The sequence below is a fragment of the Scleropages formosus genome, chromosome 2, assembly GCF_900964775.1.
Source record: "Scleropages formosus chromosome 2, fSclFor1.1, whole genome shotgun sequence".
NCBI lineage: Eukaryota > Metazoa > Chordata > Actinopteri > Osteoglossiformes > Osteoglossidae > Scleropages > Scleropages formosus.
Window position 1 is genome coordinate 40,574,954 of NC_041807.1, and position 17,875 is coordinate 40,592,828.

Here is a 17,875-nt window from a genome sequence, read left to right on the forward strand (position 1 = left end):
AGACACGAAATAAATTAAAGCTGAAACCGCCGAAGCTCACACCTCTGATTATGGAAAAAACATCTCAGCGCTGTATGAATCAAACCAAAATGTCACTTAAAGGTTGTGGTCTGATTTACAGCGAGTTCTTGTTTGCTTTTCTGCATCAGGTTTTTCTTTAAAGAAGCGCTGCGCTCTCAGTTTCAGCCTGCGATACCTCAAAGGTCATTTTTCATTTAATTTTTCATCCAACTGCTTTTCTTCCTAATCCCATGTGTACAAACAAATGTAAAGATGTTCTTTTTTTAGCGGTCCAATGTAACTTTGTGTGTTTTGTCTTTCCTCCTGTATGTTTGTGTTCGGTTACTGCTGGGTTGGACAGTAAGTCTGGTTGAGGATGAGTCATTAAGGCACTGAGTTGCACTGGGACCAGTGAGGCTGGAACTGCTCTGTATTTCTTGCCGTTACCCACACTCCCTCCATCTCCCTCTCTGACGTGGCACACGACACCCTTTCTGATCGACCCTCGTTCACAGCTCACACCTCATCTGTGCCTCTTTGAGGGCCTCTACCTTCTGTTCTCTTGGTCCCAGTCTTCTAAGTTTCTCACGGCCCATTAAAGGCCTGTCCACCTGTCTGTGTGGCCAGGAGGAGAAGGCAAAGTGGGCAAAGTGGTGGATATCCGTGGTTGGGACACGGAGTCCGGACGCAGCGTAGCCAGCGTGACCTGGTCCAACGGAACCACCAATGTCTACAGGATGGGACACAAAGGCAAAGTGGACCTCAAATACGTGTCGGACGTGGCGGGGGGCTACTACTACAAAGAGCACCTGCCGAAGCTAGGTACACCAGCTGCTTCTGGCTTTTTAAACTCTTGCTTTCATGTGTTGAACAACTGAGTTGTGAAGTTTTACAGTCACGGATTGTCTTGGAGCTCTTTGTGTGTTTGTGTGTGCGCGCAGGTGAGCACGCGGAGCTGCAGAGGCAGGAGAGTGCAGACGGACACACCTTCCAGCAGGGCGATAAGGTCAAGTGTCTGTTAGACGTCGACATCCTCAGGCAGATGCAGGAGGGCCACGGCGGTTGGAACCCCAAGATGGCCGAGGTAGCGCAGACCTGCGGAGCAGAGTTCCCTCGGTCCAGTTGCCTTCCACTCACCCCTTCCCTCTCTCGCCTCCTTGGCGCAGCCCCTTCCATCTTTTCACGCGAGCTGTCCAAACGCAGCTTCCCAGAGATTTGCCAAACCGTGTTTATTACTTCTGCCTCCAAGAGAAACCGCAAGTAAACATGTCTACGAGGAAAGGGAATGCGCTCAGGAGCACATTTCCTCCGATGAAAGGCTGTGAAAATCCTCCAGTGACATGTGCCTGGCACTCTCTGCGTTTCCCGCCAGAGAAATGTCAGCGTCTTGGGCCTCGTTCCACTGGCAAGAAATGTGCCAAGAGGCTGCTTGCCGTGCACATGGGGTTAATGTGCCATTCTTTACAGCCCGGTCGAGGGAGTACGTGGCACGCTATGTCTTTAAGTGTTGACCGTAGTTTGGCCCTTTTGGGAAAAAGCAGTGTAATTGATAATAGCTGCCACTTGCATGTATTAAGGCACGGTAATGCATGGTAATCGCCAGTAACGGACACAGATAGTCACGGACAGTAACACAGAGTAGTGGATAGTAACGGTAAGAGATGGTAACGTATAGTAATGAATAGTATTGCCCAGTAATGGCCAGTAACTGGTAGTAACACATGGATAGTAAGGTATGGTAATGGTCAGTAACTAATAGTAATGGATATTAAAGCACAGTAATGACCAGTAATAGTCAGTAACTAGGAGAAATGGATAATGAATGACAGTAACAGCCACTTACTAACAATAACAGAAAGTGTAATGATCAGTAATTGATATTAATGGCCAGAAATGGGATAATCATGATGTAACAAATGGTCATAGTCAGTAAATGATAGTAACACATAAGTAATGCGCAGTAACAGCGAGTGGTGTACAATAATGGATGGATGGTAGTGCATTGCAACAGGGAGTAAAGTGTAGTAGAATGAAGCAACACTAACAAAGGCAAAGTATTAAAGAGCGAACGACGGTCAAGGACTACGAGGGTAGAGACGTCAGAGCGATGGCGCTCAAAAAGACAAGACTGAATGTCCCCCAAGAGGTTCTTTTAACTTTCAGGTCCTCCAGCCAATCACTTTCAGCTTCCAGGGTGTGGCGATGATGGATGGTCCCATCCTGTCCCAGTCGGGGCAGGAAGATCAAAAAAAGAAACAGCACAAAGACAGTGCAGTGACCATAAGAGTGGCGACCACGTTATTGCGAGGACCCAACGTCTACACTCTACGCTCGTTCAGGCTGGTGTGTTCCCCTTTCAACTAGAGATGTAGTTTTGATTGGCCCGTCTCCCTGGCTCCTTCCTCCCACAGTACATCTGCAGGATAGGAACTGTGCACAGGATCACAGACCGCGGTGACGTCAGGGTGCAGTACAGCAACAACATCCGTTGGACCTTCCACCCTGGGGCCTTGACCAAGGTAAGCTCGGGAGCTTTAACACTTCACGTCGTTGCTGTTATCACAACTGCCCTTTTGTATAGACAGACAGCTGGTGGTGTAGTTGTTAGAGCTGCTGCCTTTGGGCCCGAAGGCTGCAGGTTTGATTCTCACCTCCAGCTATAAGTACCCTTAAACAAGGTACTTACCCTAAATTGCTCCAGTAAAATTACCCAGTTGAATAAATGGGTACAATAACTGTAAGTGGCTTTGGAGAAAAGTATCATGTACAAGTAAATGTAATATTATGTGGTGTTGAAGTATTTCACAGTTTAAGTAGATAAATTGTAAGCTTGTAACTGTAATTGTAACCTTAACATAGTAAGTTGCTTTGGAGAAAAGCATCAGCTAAATGAATAAATGTAAGTATCATTCCAAGTAAGCTGGTACAACATTTTAGATTGTATTTCTGCTCTTTTAAATTGTAAACACTTTAAATTAACACATGACGTCCTCCGACGTGATATCAGCAGTTAAGGTGTTTCTGCATCTGATGCCTGGTATAATAATTTCTTCTGTATTGTGCTGAAGAGGTCCAATTGAAGGATGAGCAGAAAATGAATGGTTACAATTCACCTGTAATATTCTTTTAAAATACATGTAAAATGAGAGCAACAGTAAAGTATTAATGCACCTTGGGATGAATCAGATGTTACTTAATTGTTGTTGTGTAGCCTGTATAGTTGAAATTATGATTTCTGCCTTCTCACAGGTATCACTGACACAACACAAATGTTCTGTGAAAAGTACCACCTTTTGAAACAATTTAAATGACAGTCCTCACCCAAAGTGATCACCTTTACTGTATTTAAATTGTGCAAAGATCTCAGGTGACGTGAGAGGTAAAAATAACGAATAAGAGATGGATAAAAAAGCAGTGTACACTGACCTCCACCAGGACCAAAAATGAAAGCCTTCGGGTCTGATGGGTTAACATTGCTGTACTATGGTCATGACCATCAGCGCTGCCGTCCTTGGAGATCCTTCTAGTGAAGATGTCACTAGTTTGAGTGAAGGACAGAGTGAGGAGAACTTTGTTTAGGGGCACTTCTTACAACCGTATGGTAAAGAGCTCCTGACTTTCACACGTCTTTCCCTTTCGTCACTCCTGAGTGTTCATTATCAGCAGCGTTAAATGTTGAACCCGGGTCTTGCCAAGGCAGCATCCTGTGACGACTAGACCCCGCAGGCTGCGGTATTTGCTTAATCTGTGTTGATCCATTTCTGGACAATCGACATTACACATGTAAAGAATGTCTTTTATCCCAAGCTCCAAATGTGAGGAGTGTAAAAAGTGTGAAAATGCTGTGAAAGAACGTTCCTGAAATTACTGCGTTTGCTGCTCTGTGCCCATCTGGCCAGGGGCACCTACTGTTTGTACCGTGAACATAAGTGATCTTTGGGGATTGAACTCAGTGTGAGACCGAACGATCCTGCGAGTCCTTCTTGTGGTCCAGCTGAGGTGAGGCTACACTGAAGCTGAAGAGGGAAAAACCTCAGGGTAAAACTGACATGAGTTTGATCAACGTGAGCTCTAAGGTGACCACTTTACCGGGGTGATGAACAACTTCAGCACACATTCGTGACTTGGTCCTGTACTCTTCCTGTTTCTACACATCCAGTAAAAAAAACCAATGGGTTCGCTGGATTGGGAGGAGCAGGTTGTTGGGAGGACTAGGTTGGGTTCGTTGGTTTGGATGACCACTTTGCATTGTTCCAGGTGAACACGTTCGGCGTGGGTGACCTGGTGCGAGTGCTAGAGGACATGGACACGGTGAAGCGTCTTCAGGCAGGCCATGGGGAGTGGACCGACAGCATGGCACCGGTGAGTGGTAGGGTCAACCTACCCTTAACACCTCGGGGCCGTTGACTGCTCTTCCTGTGGGGGAACGAGGAACAAACTAACTTAGCATTTCCATGGGAATCAGGGTGTTAGACACCCGGGGACAGGAGCGGTCGTGGCAGGAGCCTATGTCCGGGGTGAAGGCTTCTCCCGTGCTGTGTGCTGATTGGACAACGCCCTGGTTACGCCCTCGCCCTGCCTGCGACGCACACCTCACGCCATTTCGCGATTTAACGTCTTAGCGGAGATGTTCTTATGGCGTTTTCGCTCCACCCCATCACTCACAGCCCGTCATGTAAAGTTGACCGTGTTTTGTGAATCTGATCCCCCCCATCAGGCCCTGGGGCAGGTGGGCAAGGTGCTGAAGGTGTACGCCGACGGGGACCTCCGCGTGGCCTTCGGCTGCCAAACCTGGACCTTCAACCCAGCGTGCCTCTCTGCCCAGCCGGCGGAGGTGGACGCCAACCTGATGACGGCGGAGAACCCCAGCGAATCAGGAAGTAAGAGTGCGGGGGGGTGGGCCTTCACGCCACTTCCACCCCCACCCCCCCGAGCTGGCGAGCTGCTCTTTGCCCCTTGTTCTGCACTCTGTTCATCTTTCTCCTCACACCTTCTCTCTTCCAGCGACTTCTGTGGCAGCGCTGCGTTGCGCCCGCTTTCTGCGACGTGCTCGCCTTCATCCTGTACCGTCCTTGTTTCTGCGCTGCTCCCACTTGTGTTTTACCACAGCGTGTCTTCTCTGTACCGCATCTGTGTGTGCGCGCATGCGCTGTTGCACGCAAGCTGTCTGCTCCTTGCTGTACTACCTGCATGCCTCCTCTTCAATGCTGTTGCTCACTAGGGGGGTGGGGCCTGCGGTCATATGGGGGGATTGGATTGGATGTACCTTCCTGACCCGATTATATCCCGTCCTGCTGGGCTGTGGTGCGAGGGGTGGTCCGGAACATGCCGGGCTCTTTGGCGTGATGCAAACGTGACATTTTGACTCATTCTTGTCCTCTGCTGGGGTGCGAGGACTCGGATGGTGTTTCACTGGGCTGCTCTCATTTGGGTCTCTGTCATTTGTCACTCATGGTGTGAAGTGCAGACTGAGTTGTCCCTTTATTAAATCCATCTCTCTTTCTCTCTCTCTCGCTTGGACTCCGCCCACACAGCCACTGTGATCTCGGTGCTGGAGAAGCTGCTGTCCCAGTCCACAGAGCTGGATCACCCGGGCAGGCTGGTCATTGAGGCAGCGCATGGCAGCGCCGCAAAGGTCCGAGACCTGGTGCAGAAGCACCCTGACAAGGTGGGCTCCTCCCCACTTCATCTGCATGAAACAATAAATCCACGATACACACTGTGACTGACTTTGGACTGGGACGTTGTTTCCTTTGCCATAATGGAAAAAGTAAGAACTGTGCTCAGCTGGCGGTACCTTGAGCTTTGTGGGGCATCGGCGCCGAGCTGAGCTGCAGCAGTCTGTGAGATCGTGGGGGGTCGTGCCACTCAGGGAAGCTCTTGTGGGACTCTAAGATGGGCTAAAGGTGCTGTACTGCAACTGTGGGGGGTGTAGGGTCGAGCCACTCAGGAGAGCTCCTGTCGTCATACCCTTGAGGGAGTTGAAGTGAGCTGGCAGAGGGGAGAAGTATGAGCTAAGCACATGAGTAATGTGAGTGTGGGAAAGCTGCCCGGACGCAGTGGCTCTGCAGCAGTCCTGCTCCGGTGTCCACTTCCTGCTTCCAAGGGCACAAGACGCATCGCACCACACAGTGTCCCAACTTTCATACTCACTCCATTGACTGTAATGCACACATTTTAACGCTCTAGTCATCATCGTTATTAGTACAGTATTATTATTATAATAATAATGGGTTGTGTTGCCCACAGTAGCGGCTTACATACATGTATGGCCACTTTATTAGCTACACCTTGATAGTACCTGCTGAGTCACTTCTTGCCTTTAGAACAACATGAATTCTGTAATCCGTGGATCGAACAAGGTGCTGGAAAAATTCCAGTCACCTTTGTCTGTGACACCTCGTTGGCATTAAAAGCTCCTTTCAAACGTTGAGCGAAGCAGTAACCGGACATCTCGCGCTGTCCGCACACTGTTTGCACTGAATGACAGCCACTGTGTGATTCACTGTGCGGGGGGAGCAAGCTGTTGTAAGTCAAGTGTAAATTGGTGTACCTAATAAAGTGGCGAAGTATGCTGTCTGCCTATATATTCATATATAATCCATATATTACCAGTGTACTGTATACACACACACACACACACACACACATTTTCAGAACCGCTTGTCCCATACAGGGTCACGGGGAACCGGAGCCTACCCGGCAACACAGGGCGTAAGGCTGGAGAGAGGTAGGGGACACACCCAGGACGGGACGCCAGTCCGTCGCAAGGCACCCCAAGCGGGACTTGAACCCCAGACCCACCGGAGAGCAGGACTGCGGTCCAACCCACTGCGCCACCGCGCCCCTCACGTACTGTATACATTCAAATATATATATAGTGGGGGTGCGATGGCTCAGTGGGTTGGACCACAGTCCTGTTCTCCGGTGGGTCTGGGGTTCAAGTCCTGCTTGGGGTGCCTTGCGATGGACTGGCGTCCTGTCCTGGGTGTGTCCTCTCCCCCTGCGGCCTTATGCCCTGTGTTGCCGGGTAGGCTCCGGTTCCCTGTGACCCCGTATGGGACAAGCGGTTCTGAAAGTGTGTGTGTGTGTGTGTGTGTGATATATAATATGGATATATATATGGATGTATAGAGATATGCTTGCACCTATCGTCAGGTGGACATTAAGAACCAGGGGAAGACGGCTCTGCAGGTGGCCGCTCACCAGGGCCACCTGGAGGTGGTCAAAGTGCTGCTCCAGGCCAACAGCAGCGTGGAGGTGAAGGATGAGGACGGCGACACGGCCCTGCACTATACGGCGTTTGGGTGAGCATCGCCGGATCTTCTACAGCAGCTGTGGTAGGGTTGGGGGGATCCTGGGGTTTTGGGAGTGAAAGAGTGGTGTTGCCTGGGTGTGGCGTGTAAGCTGCTGCGCATGTCCTTACGCAGGAACCAGGCTGAGATCGCGCGGCTCCTGCTCGGCAAGGGTGCCAACGTGAACCTGCTCAACAACTCCATGTGCACGCCGCTTCACATCGCAGTCAACAAGGGCTTCACCGAGGTGGTGCGCGTCCTAACGGAGCACAGCGCCGACGTCAACCTGCAGGTGAGCACCCTGCCAGCGGTGTGAATGGCTTTGTTAGTCAGCTTCCTACCCGTGGAACATTCCAGTAGAACCAGCAAGGGTAGCTCAGCAGTTGAGGACATGGACTTGTAACCTGAAGGTTACTGGTTCAAGCCCCAGTTGACTCTGCTGCTGTAGTGCCCTTGAGCAAAGAAGGCAATTACCCTGGATTTCTCCAGCAAGGACACACAGATGTGTAACTGGGTCAAATACTGGCCGTTTGGAGAGAAGTCAATGTTCTCTATTGTATTCTATGTACAATAAGTCCTGTTTTAATTAAAAAAAAAAAAAAAACAAAAAGCAGCAGCAACAATAAATGCGTCAGCAGGGTCCTCGCTCCCGTCTTCTCGCTCAAGATGTTTTCTCCTTGATTGCTGGAGCCATTTAGACTGTTTACCTTTACATCTCTTATGGGGTTTTATGTAACTGTGTCACAAAACCCAGTTTGCCTTCGCGTTGGTTCGTGTTTTGGGGTTTTTGGGTCAGATTTTCCACTCGAGCGGAGCGGGAGAAAGTAAGGAGCTGCTCTTGAGTGGAAGCATTGGTGTACTGCATTGCTCTCTACCCTACTCAGTGCTGTGAGCTCCGGGGCACTTCCTGCGTCTGCTGTTCCTGAGATTCGGAAAAAAAAAAATCCCTTTTTCTCTTTCTACAAGTTCAGCTTGTGACAGTGGGTGATTTCTAGGCCAAGCGCCTTCGGACACTTGGTCACGACCTGGATCCTGGTGAAATGCCCCCTTATTTTGGTGGCTGTATTTAAATTAACTGTAGATGTCTTTGCCCCAGTAGGGGGCACGGTGGCGCAGTGGGTTGGACCGGGTCCTGCTCTCCAGTGGGTCCGGGGTTCAAGTCCCGCTTGGGGTGCCTTGTGGTGGACTGGCATCCCGTCCTGGGTGTGTCCCCTCCCCCTCTAGCCTTACGCCCTGTGTTGCAATGTTAGGCTCTGGTTCCCTGCAACCCCATATAGGATAAGCGGTTCAGGAAGTGTGTGTGTGTGTGTGTGTGTGTGTGTGTGTGTGTCTTTGCCTTTGCCCCAGTCATCCATGGGAAACACAGTACAAGTTTACACCTGAGTTAAGTTTTCCATATGATAATTTTCCATTTTATTTATTTTTCTTCTTTCCCGTTTTCTGAAAATTAATTATTGTACTATTGTATTAAATTGTACTTTCCCTCCGAGCCCATAGATGGCAGTAAAACGCACCTAAACAGCCTTCATTCAGCTCCCTTCTACAGTGTTTACTGGTCTGACTAGACAAGGATCATTGAACCTGTTCATGGGGTGAATCAGTCATCAGTCTTAGCAATCAAATCTCTATACCAAAATATCGTTAAGATATTTTCATTTTCAGTCGTTTAAAATTAGATTTTATTAGATTATTACTTAGTGGTAAAAGTGGCATTGGAGTTGTGAAGAAAACGAGATCGGAACACATTTCTGGTCCCTGTTGCTTTCCTAGTTAAGGATCCACTCGAACGTCTGTTAAAGCCCTCTCCGAATAGTGGATATTGTGAAAGTTTCTTGCAGAATCCACGGAGCAAAGTATTTCAGCAGAATGGGCGGATAAAGAAAACAAATGGAAAAGAGCAGAGTTTCCCACTGCCAGGGGATCGTGGAACGTAAATAAATATGTGAGGGACATGTATTGTGGTCCAGAGCGGTACTGTTTGCTTTACGATGTCAGAATTAGACTTGTTTAGTCTTGAGGGTTGCAGCAGAGGAAGCGCATTATGATCAGCGGAGATTGTCTTAGAAACGCTGGGGTTCCTTTTCCTTGGCTGCGCAGGCGGTTAAAGTGCTAAATGGGATTTGCCCCAAGGGCATAAACAAACGTTTTGATCAGTGAGTATGAATAAGTCACCGATGGATGTTGCCCCCCCCCCAGGACTCGTACGGAGACACCCCTCTCCACGACGCCATCGCCAAAGACTTCCGCAACATCATCGAGATCCTGACGGCCGTGCCGAACATCGACTTCACGCAGCAGAACAACCGAGGGTTCAACTTGCTGCATCATGCCGCTCTGAAGGGCAACAAGCTGTGAGTACCCGCAATCCCCTATTCGGTCCAGAGGGACTCTGACCTCAGCAAAGAGGCAGGGCCTGGACCCCCAGCTCGGCCCCCCGGTCCCATGGTCCTCCCTTGGGTGCTATCGGGTGCCTCTCTCATACAGAAGGTCAAGGGTCAAAGAGTCCCAGTGTTCCACAAACACCCCGTTAGCTCCACTCACCCCAGTTGGTGTCCAGACCTTCTCGTTGTTCCCTCTCGCTGTGGTGCCCCCGTCTTCAGCATGTATATTTTTGTTGCTTCTGAGAATATTTGTAATGTTTGTTGAAAATCTTTTTCTATGTTCACCGTTTACCCTTTATGCTTTACATTTGAGAGGGACTGTTTTTCCTTGTTCTGAAATTTATTTGTTCTTTTTAATGGAGGAGATCACTGATGGAACGTTCAGGCTCCTGACAGGAGGAGCAGGGACAGGGTCCGCATCCTAAAAAGGACATGCTACTCCCCTGTGTGTGTGTACGTGGATGTGTGTTTGCACATGCGCATCTTTTGTCTGTTCTTTGTGTGTTCCTTGCCTTCTTCTCACATTTGCTCCTCGTGGTTGGATTGCTGGGGTCGACGGGTTGGTTTGGGTTCGAGTTTCTTCAGGTGTTGTGGGCTATGAAGACGCTGAGCTGATCAAGCAAATGAAACGAATAGCTTGACAGAGCTGCAGAGAAGAGATGCCGGGGCTGCATGCTGGTGGTTGGAGGAGGTGTGGGTGGGGCGGTGCAGGAGGAGGACATAATCTCCCTTGCTCTCTCTCGTTCTCTCTCTCACGCACACACGCGTGCACACACTCACCCCCATACGGCCACGCTGCGGCTACAATGACCCTGATGTCCCCTCGGCTTCGCTCCTGCATCCAACGGATGATTTTAACAGTTAATTTGTCCTGCTGCTCCAACGATGCAGGAGGGACAAATAAAAAGAGGGCAGTTTAGCGCGGAGGAAAGCGCTGAGCGCAGAGCCTTCGGCGACTCGCGGCTGCCAGCCTCCAAGGCGAGCCATGAATAATGTGCTAATGAGAACTGCAGTGTGCCTGCGCTCATAAATACTACCGCATTTCTTTTTTTTTTTTTTTTTTTTTAAATAAAGAAAAAAAAAAGTGTATCACTAAAGGGGTTCTGGGATATATAACAAGCTGGTGAGCAAACAAAACAGATGAACGCCAGGAGCCAAGGAGCAGGTGAGCAGAACAGTTGAACATACAGGCGAATGAAACGGACCGAGGTGCAGACCAATGCTGGAGCGCTTTGTGGTAAAGGAACCTAATGGTTGCGGTGCGAAGGAGTATAACAGCCCGGAGCAGGGCTGGGTTCGAGTGAACGTGGCAGATTGAGGAACATGCAGACATACAGAAGTGGAGTGCAGGCAAATGCCGTGAACTAAGGTGGACGTTCGGGATAGAGACACGAGTGCTATGGGCAGTCATGGGGCCTCGTGACAGTAAATGGCGGTACATGAGCAGTTTTACATGGGGTTGAATCTGACCCCCACATATAGTGCGATCTGACGTCAGTCTCATCAGGACACGTGCTGGGATCTGGCCCAGGAACACAAACTGAAGAGGGACGTGCAGTAGGTGGAGTTCAGTGCGTCGCCACTGGTACAGTGGGCCGAGTGGCACCCGGGCGCCGCTAACCAAGGCGAAGGGAAGCCAGGGACTGCGGTGGCTTGGAGTATGACCTCCGTACTGCGTGAGAGCGTCGCTCTTGTCCTGCCGCCTCCTGTGGGGCCCCAAGGCCCAACACAGGTGAGAATTCTGTATACAAAACACGTCCCTTTCACAGGTTGCTGAGCTCCACGGCCGTTCTGAGCGCGCGCACAAGGAAGGGGACCTGGAGTGGAAAACGATTGTGTGGTTAGAAGAAGCGGAAGACAGGTGATTGGATAGTTGGAGGAAAAGGAAAGCGGGTGATTGGACTGTTTGAGGAAACAGCAGAAAGGTGGGTGGATGGCTGGAGAAAAAGACAGAACTCTCATTTTATTTTTGCATATTGACTCTTGTTAGACAGGATGAGTTCCACTCACGTGGGAGTGTTACGATTCGGACAACTTGAGCACCAGGAATGTGGTAATACCTCGGTCGTGCAGTCTGCCCAAAGCTTCTGTAATCCCACTAATGGACCCCCCGGATGGGCTCAGAGACGCACAGAGGTTTGCTTCCCAGGGTTCCTTGCTGTTCCTAGGTCTCCTACTTCACCGGCATTCTGTGTGTGTGGGGTATCGTACCGGTGTGAAGGACCATGCTGTTTTTGAAAACATGTTCCTCAGTATCTTAGAGTGTAACAGGCTTATGATGATGATGACGGCAGTGGTAACATTGCTCTTTCCGGGGCACTTAAGGGCCGCGGAGATGATCCTGGCTCGGGCACGCCAGCTGGTGGATGTGAAGAAGGATGACGGCTTTTCCGCCCTCCACCTGGCCGCCCTCAACAACCACAGGGACGTGGCTGAGATCCTCATCAAAGAGGTGAGGAGAAGGATGCACCTTTCTGTCTTTGAAGGGCTCCTCTGGGGTCGTACTAGGGAACCTCCCTTTTTCAGTAAACAACCTCACGCTGTAAACATGCAGGATGACTGAGGAAGTGATGAGGACGCTGTTGGGCGGCTGACCTGCAGGGGGCAGCGCGCCGATCTTAATTCTCCTTCTCCGCCCCTACCAGGGTCGCTGCGACGTCAACATCCGCAATAACCGCAACCAGACGCCGCTGCAGCTAGCCGTGACGCAGGGCCACAGCGACGTGGTGCAGCTGCTGGTGGCCGAGGGCGCCAACGTGAACGCGGAGGACGAGGAGGGCGACACGGCAATGCATGTGGCTCTGAGCCGGCAGCAGCTAGCCGCAGCCGTAGCCGAGGGGGAGCGCTCTTCGCTGTATGCCCAGGTGAGCTCCTACCCCCCTCCCCCCGTCGGTTGATACACGACCCAATGTTCTCCCATCGCCGCAGTGCTCAGCAGCAGTGCGCTGGGCTCCTGCCAGACCCAACAAGCCTTTCTGGCGGTGGCCAACACAAGCGCCAGCCTGTTCACCTTGTCAGCAGCTCTGTCCGGGACACTTTCCCGGTTTGGGATGCGCCCAACCCCCTCATGCATCCATGACCTCATAGTTTCTGTAGCTTGGCTTCGATCGCCCACCAGTGCCTCCAAAGGGAGCGGTGACGTACATGTGTAGTGGGGCAGCTTACACACTCCACCGTGTGAATGTTGTCCAGCTGCTGCGCGCCGTGACAGGTTATTAGAGATTAGGCCCTTGGCCACATCTCATCCGATTATGCAACGAGCATCTTATTTGGGCTCACGAGTGGCCGAAGCGGCGGACTGCTGACTGCAGCAGCAGCAGCAGTGATGACTGGCTGCCCACCTGTGTTTTTACCTTGTGTTACTGCTCTGGAGAGAGTGCCTTTGCTGTTCAACACTTTGGCCCGTTTTGTGGCCGAAGGCAGGAAGTGATGTCAGCGTGGCGGTGAAGGCACTGAACATGTGACATAGAGAGTGCAGGTTGCAGCAGGGTGTCCTGTACTTGGACCCTTCGGTTCAGTACCCTAACCTTTCCAGTGAATCGATTAATGCGACATTTTACTTTCAGTTGCCAGATTTTATCATTGTGACAAAAAGTGAGCTAAACAAAAATATTATTAGTTATGAAAACTATCAAAATAGTTAGAAATCCTCTGCTTCGTCATGCCCCCAGCTGAGTGCTTCAGGGTTGCTGGGCAACATGGAGCTAAACATGGGCGCCGCCATCGCCTGCTTTCTGGCGCAGGAGGGCGCCGACATCAGCTACGCCAACCATAAAGGCAAGAGCCCGCTGGACCTGGTGACGGACGGCGCCGTCTTGCAGCTCATCAAGAACTTCTCAGAGAAAAGCAGGTGTGTAGGCCCCGCCCCCAACCATGAGGCTCCGCCCTGTCCCCGATCCCTCCTCCTCCTCCTCTGGAGCATTGCGTTCGAGTGTCAGTCACAGTAGGGGGGGTGCGGTGGCGCAGTGGGTTGGACCACAGTCCTGCTCTCCGGTGGGTCTGGGGTTCGAGTCCCGCTTGGGGTGCCTTGCGACAGACTGGCATCCCGTCCTGGGTGTGTCCCCTCCCCCTCCGACCTTACGCCCTGTGTTACCGGGTTGGCTCCGGTTCCCCGCGACCCTGTATGGGACAAGTGGTTCTGAAAATGTGTGTGTGTGTGTGTGTGTGTGTGTGTGTGTGTGTGTGTGTGTGTCAGTTACAGTCCTCAGTTTTTTTTTTTTTTTTTTTTTTTTTTTAAATATTCCTCCCCCGCCGACCCTCTCAGGCTGCAGCAGCTGCACTCCCCTCCTAGCGGGATGGGCAGCGGCGGCAGCAGCAGCAGTCTGCGCAGGGTTCACACGACGCCCAACACCATGACCAACCTGGCGGTGCCCAGCATGCCGGGCCCCAGCGAGTGCCTCATCTGCTCTGAACTGGCGCTGCTCGTTCTCTTCTGCCCCTGCCAGCACAGCGTGGCCTGCGAAGGTACGAATCCTTGTGTCAGAGCGCCGCATGCGTCCTCCATCATCGCAGCTTCGGCATCCTCACGCTAGTGGGCCGCCTTGCTTGCTGTGGATTGAAGGTCCCGCTGACATGTCAGCAGGAACGTGTGTGTGCGTGTGTGTGTGGGGGAAAGACTGACGGCATTCCCCTGTCTGTTGCCTTCCTCAGAGTGTGCTCACCGCATGAAGAAGTGCATCAAATGCCAGGTGACCATCACCAAGAAGATTCGACAAGGTGAACACTTCTCTTCTCTTTTCCTCTCATTTGCATTTATTCTTCCAGCCGACGACGCTTTTCTCCACACGTGACCTTTGTACACTGAGCTACACTTATTCATTCATTGACCTCCTTTGTTCTTGAAATTCACTGGACGTCAGTAGGCTGTATTCTGTGCTCACCTTCCAGGACTCCTGGGTTTCTCAATGACATACAGCCACGTGTCCTTATTAATAAACACTTTGGGTTTTACATCTACGTTTATTCATTTAGCTGATGCTGTTCTCCAAAGCGACTTGTAATTTTATACAGTTACTTGTAATTTTAAACTACAGTTATTTACCCGTTTGTTCAGTTGGGTAATTTTACTGAAGCAACTGAGGATAAGTACCTTGCTCACAAGTTTACTACAGCTGGAGGAAGGAAATTGAACCCATGACCTTTGGGTCGTGCCACTACACTACCAGCTGTCTTCAGCTACTTAGTGTTTGACCCATTTGTACAGCAGGGTTGTCTTCACTCAGTTCAAAACGATAAAAAGAATTTGAGTGATGTGGGCAGGGCCCTGGGAGCTGCTGACCCTCCTCCTGCATGTGTTCCTGCCCTGACCCCACCCCCTGCAGACCAAACAGAGGTGGATTCCAGCCCTGTGGCAGAGAACTCGGAGCAGCACAACCTGTTGGAGCAGCTGCAGTCACGCTACCGGCAGATGGAGGAGCGCATCACGTGCCCTATCTGCATCGACAAGCACATCAAGCTGGTGTTCCAGTGTGGTCACGCCTCCTGCGTGGACTGCAGCGCCTCCCTCAAGGCCTGTCCGCTGTGCCGGCAGACCATCCGCGAGCGCATTCAGCTCTTCGTGTGATGCGGGCAGCCGCCTGCCTGTGCTGTCCGCCTCCCTGGTTACCCCCCCTCCCCCATCTCCGTTCTCTCTCGTGCCCGACACACCCTCCACACCGGGATGCCCCGCCCCTTTGCGCCTCGCCCTGCCCTTCGCAGGCACTGCTCCCTAAGGCCGTCGCTGCATGCTAAACCGAGCGTCTTGGAAACAGGGGAGCGGGGCGCCCTGTCTCCAAAGGAAATGACCCGGGGAAGGACCCCGGCGTGTATCCCGGTGCGCCGGGGTGTAGCCAGGAGTCGCCTGTTACATGGTGTCTAAATCGTGGTATTACCGCAGCCGCAACATCCAGGCAGGCCATGGAGCTGTCCGCTGACGCGGCCCCCCGATGCCGCTCATCGCCCTGTTTACAAGAGTGCTAATGACTGTGATCTTTCTCTGTGTGTGTGTGTGTGTGTGTGTGTGTGTGTGTGTGTGTGTGTGAGACACTGGTAATCGCTGTTACTTGGCACAGTCTTAGACACGATCCGTTTCTGTCCTTGTCAGCTGTTCCCTAGGCAAACACACACACTGTTGCTCCTCATGGTACCTGAATGTCAACAGGATGTGTGTTTACTTTGCATATGTAAATGAGATACATATATATCAGTATATAAACCTGCGCACGCTGATACACTCAGGTGGTGCGTCTTGTATTGTAATGAGGGTGTGTGTATTGTTTGTGCTTCAAGGTGGTGTGCGTGTGTGTGTGTGTATGTGTGCGCGCTCTGTGTTTCCAGCTTGTTTTTCCTATTTATCTCAACCGTGTTTTCTCACCGTTTGTGGGCAGTGAGACGAGACCCCACCCTGTGCTGCAGCGTCCGGTCGTCACTCTACACGCGACGCAGGTCTTACACACATCCAAAAAAAAAAAAAAAATCAGCATGTGTTGTAGCTACCAGAGGCCTTGGAGGCGCCTTGGCTTCGCTCAGATTTCACTCCAAGCAGGAAATCATCTTTTTCTTTTTTTATTTAATTGTCCGAGATACGAATCGTGAAAATGCACCGAACCTGAACATCAGTCAGGAGTGTGAAGAGGCTTCGCAGCGAGAGGCCACCGAACAGCAATGGCAGAGCCAACGAGGTGTTCCTTTTGCAGCCTTTGAGCACACGTTTCTCTCCCTTCTTTTTTAGTGTGCACCTCAGTCTAGCTCGTGAAATAGAAGGGTGCGTGCGTGCGTGTGTGTGTGCGCGCGCGCTCCTGGATTGCTTTGAGCAGGGCAGACCTGCGAGTCTCGTTCCATCTTCATGGTCGTTGGTCATGTTCCCACAGCCCACACCTTTACACGCTTCCTTCGAGAAGGGCTTCTGTACATACTTTGACTTTTAAATTTGTATCATGGACTTAAACACGGGTTCGGGGGGGTTGGGGTGGTGGCTGACACCTCCCCATCCAGGTGAGCTAATGTTAAGGATGGACATGTGAATGTTGTAAATGGTCCTTTTTTTTTTTTTTTTTTTTTTTTTGCTGAAGCTCCTCCGGTAATTGTGCACCAGTGCCAAAGTGGGCAGGAAGGAGCCCCCACCCCCCACCCAAAGGACACCTGCACACTTGAGCTGGTCACCTTAGTGGAGGCAACCACTAGCGAGTCCAGCTTCTAGGAGTCATGAAGGCCTAATGTGATGCTGGAAATGAATAATATAATTATTATTATTATTATTTGTAACTGTGGATACAGAGGTGAAGGAAAATGAGAAGAAAAAACAATCCTCACCAGTTGGTACCGAAGAAGGATGAGGGGGCCACTTCGGACACATGAGCAGAGCATCGTTCCTCATCACTGCTATATGCTGTTGCTGTACTGCTCTCCTGTCCCTCAGGGGTACTACTTCTGCTGCCCCTCCGACCCCTGCGCTTTCTCTCTTTCCCAGGTGTGTCACCGGACCGAGGGACTCTGCTGTCCTACATCAGTATTACACATGTTCACGACTCGCAACACAGACTATCAGATGGATTTATTTTATTAAGTGTTATTTCTCCCGTTCCTCTTTCTTTGGAGCCAAATATGTTTTTAAAAAACAGGAAGTTACTTGCAAGACCACTTTTGCGCTTGTAAGTGTTGGAAAGAGGGAGCCGAGAGGCGCTCGTCTGGGGTCTGGGAAGGAGGAGCGAAGCCCGGGCTGCGGAGCTTTGGCCTCCGCGCCTCGCTGTGTCCACACGTGGGACGCCGGGCAGCTTTGCGCTCAAATGCGGGAAAAGATTGTTTCAGTGACGCGTGGTGTCGTCGGTTTGCACCGCGTTTTCAGTTCTGCTCTTGGCCTTATTCTTCATTCCTCCTCTTTTTTTTTTTTTTTTTTTGTTTGACTCTGTAAAATACAACTTTTGCAAATAAATGGAAACATTTTATAATGGTGCTTGTGCTGCTTCCCTTCTTCTCCTTTTCCCTATGGCACTGCTTCACTTGACCAGACAGTTCCTTGACGAGGTTAAAAGGCATTATTACCACGGTTTATTGTAGCTACTTCATCTCAGGTCAACATTTAGCGTCCCTGTTACCTAAACAATTCTCCACTAACACTCACGGCTAATAGTGCTGAGCGACTCCCTATACCCGGTACGCCCCGTAGGTGTGGTGCGGGATGGGGAAGGGGGTGGGGGTGCGGTCGCGGTCAGTGCAGCCCGT

The 17,875-nt window shown here is 51.0% G+C and overlaps 1 protein-coding gene across 4 annotated transcripts in view; it reads left to right on the top strand.

The window, feature by feature from the left end:
• The window catches only part of mib2 (MIB E3 ubiquitin protein ligase 2), a 50,555-nt gene extending 34,425 nt beyond the window's left edge, over positions 1-16,130 (top strand). For all 4 annotated transcript variants that reach the window (XM_029259152.1, XM_029259144.1, XM_029259142.1 and 1 more), the window contains 15 exons: positions 628-822; positions 942-1,084; positions 2,412-2,519; positions 4,258-4,362; positions 4,718-4,880; positions 5,535-5,668; positions 7,159-7,307; positions 7,431-7,587; positions 9,492-9,646; positions 12,002-12,128; positions 12,322-12,540; positions 13,348-13,526; positions 13,941-14,140; positions 14,327-14,392; positions 14,998-16,130. In XM_029259152.1, coding sequence (XP_029114985.1) covers positions 628-822; positions 942-1,084; positions 2,412-2,519; positions 4,258-4,362; positions 4,718-4,880; positions 5,535-5,668; positions 7,159-7,307; positions 7,431-7,587; positions 9,492-9,646; positions 12,002-12,128; positions 12,322-12,540; positions 13,348-13,526; positions 13,941-14,140; positions 14,327-14,392; positions 14,998-15,239 — 2,342 coding nt within the window. In that variant the 3' untranslated portion in view covers positions 15,240-16,130. The remainder of the gene's footprint in view (positions 1-627; positions 823-941; positions 1,085-2,411; positions 2,520-4,257; positions 4,363-4,717; positions 4,881-5,534; positions 5,669-7,158; positions 7,308-7,430; positions 7,588-9,491; positions 9,647-12,001; positions 12,129-12,321; positions 12,541-13,347; positions 13,527-13,940; positions 14,141-14,326; positions 14,393-14,997) is intronic.
• The last annotated feature ends 1,745 nt before the right edge of the window (positions 16,131-17,875 follow it).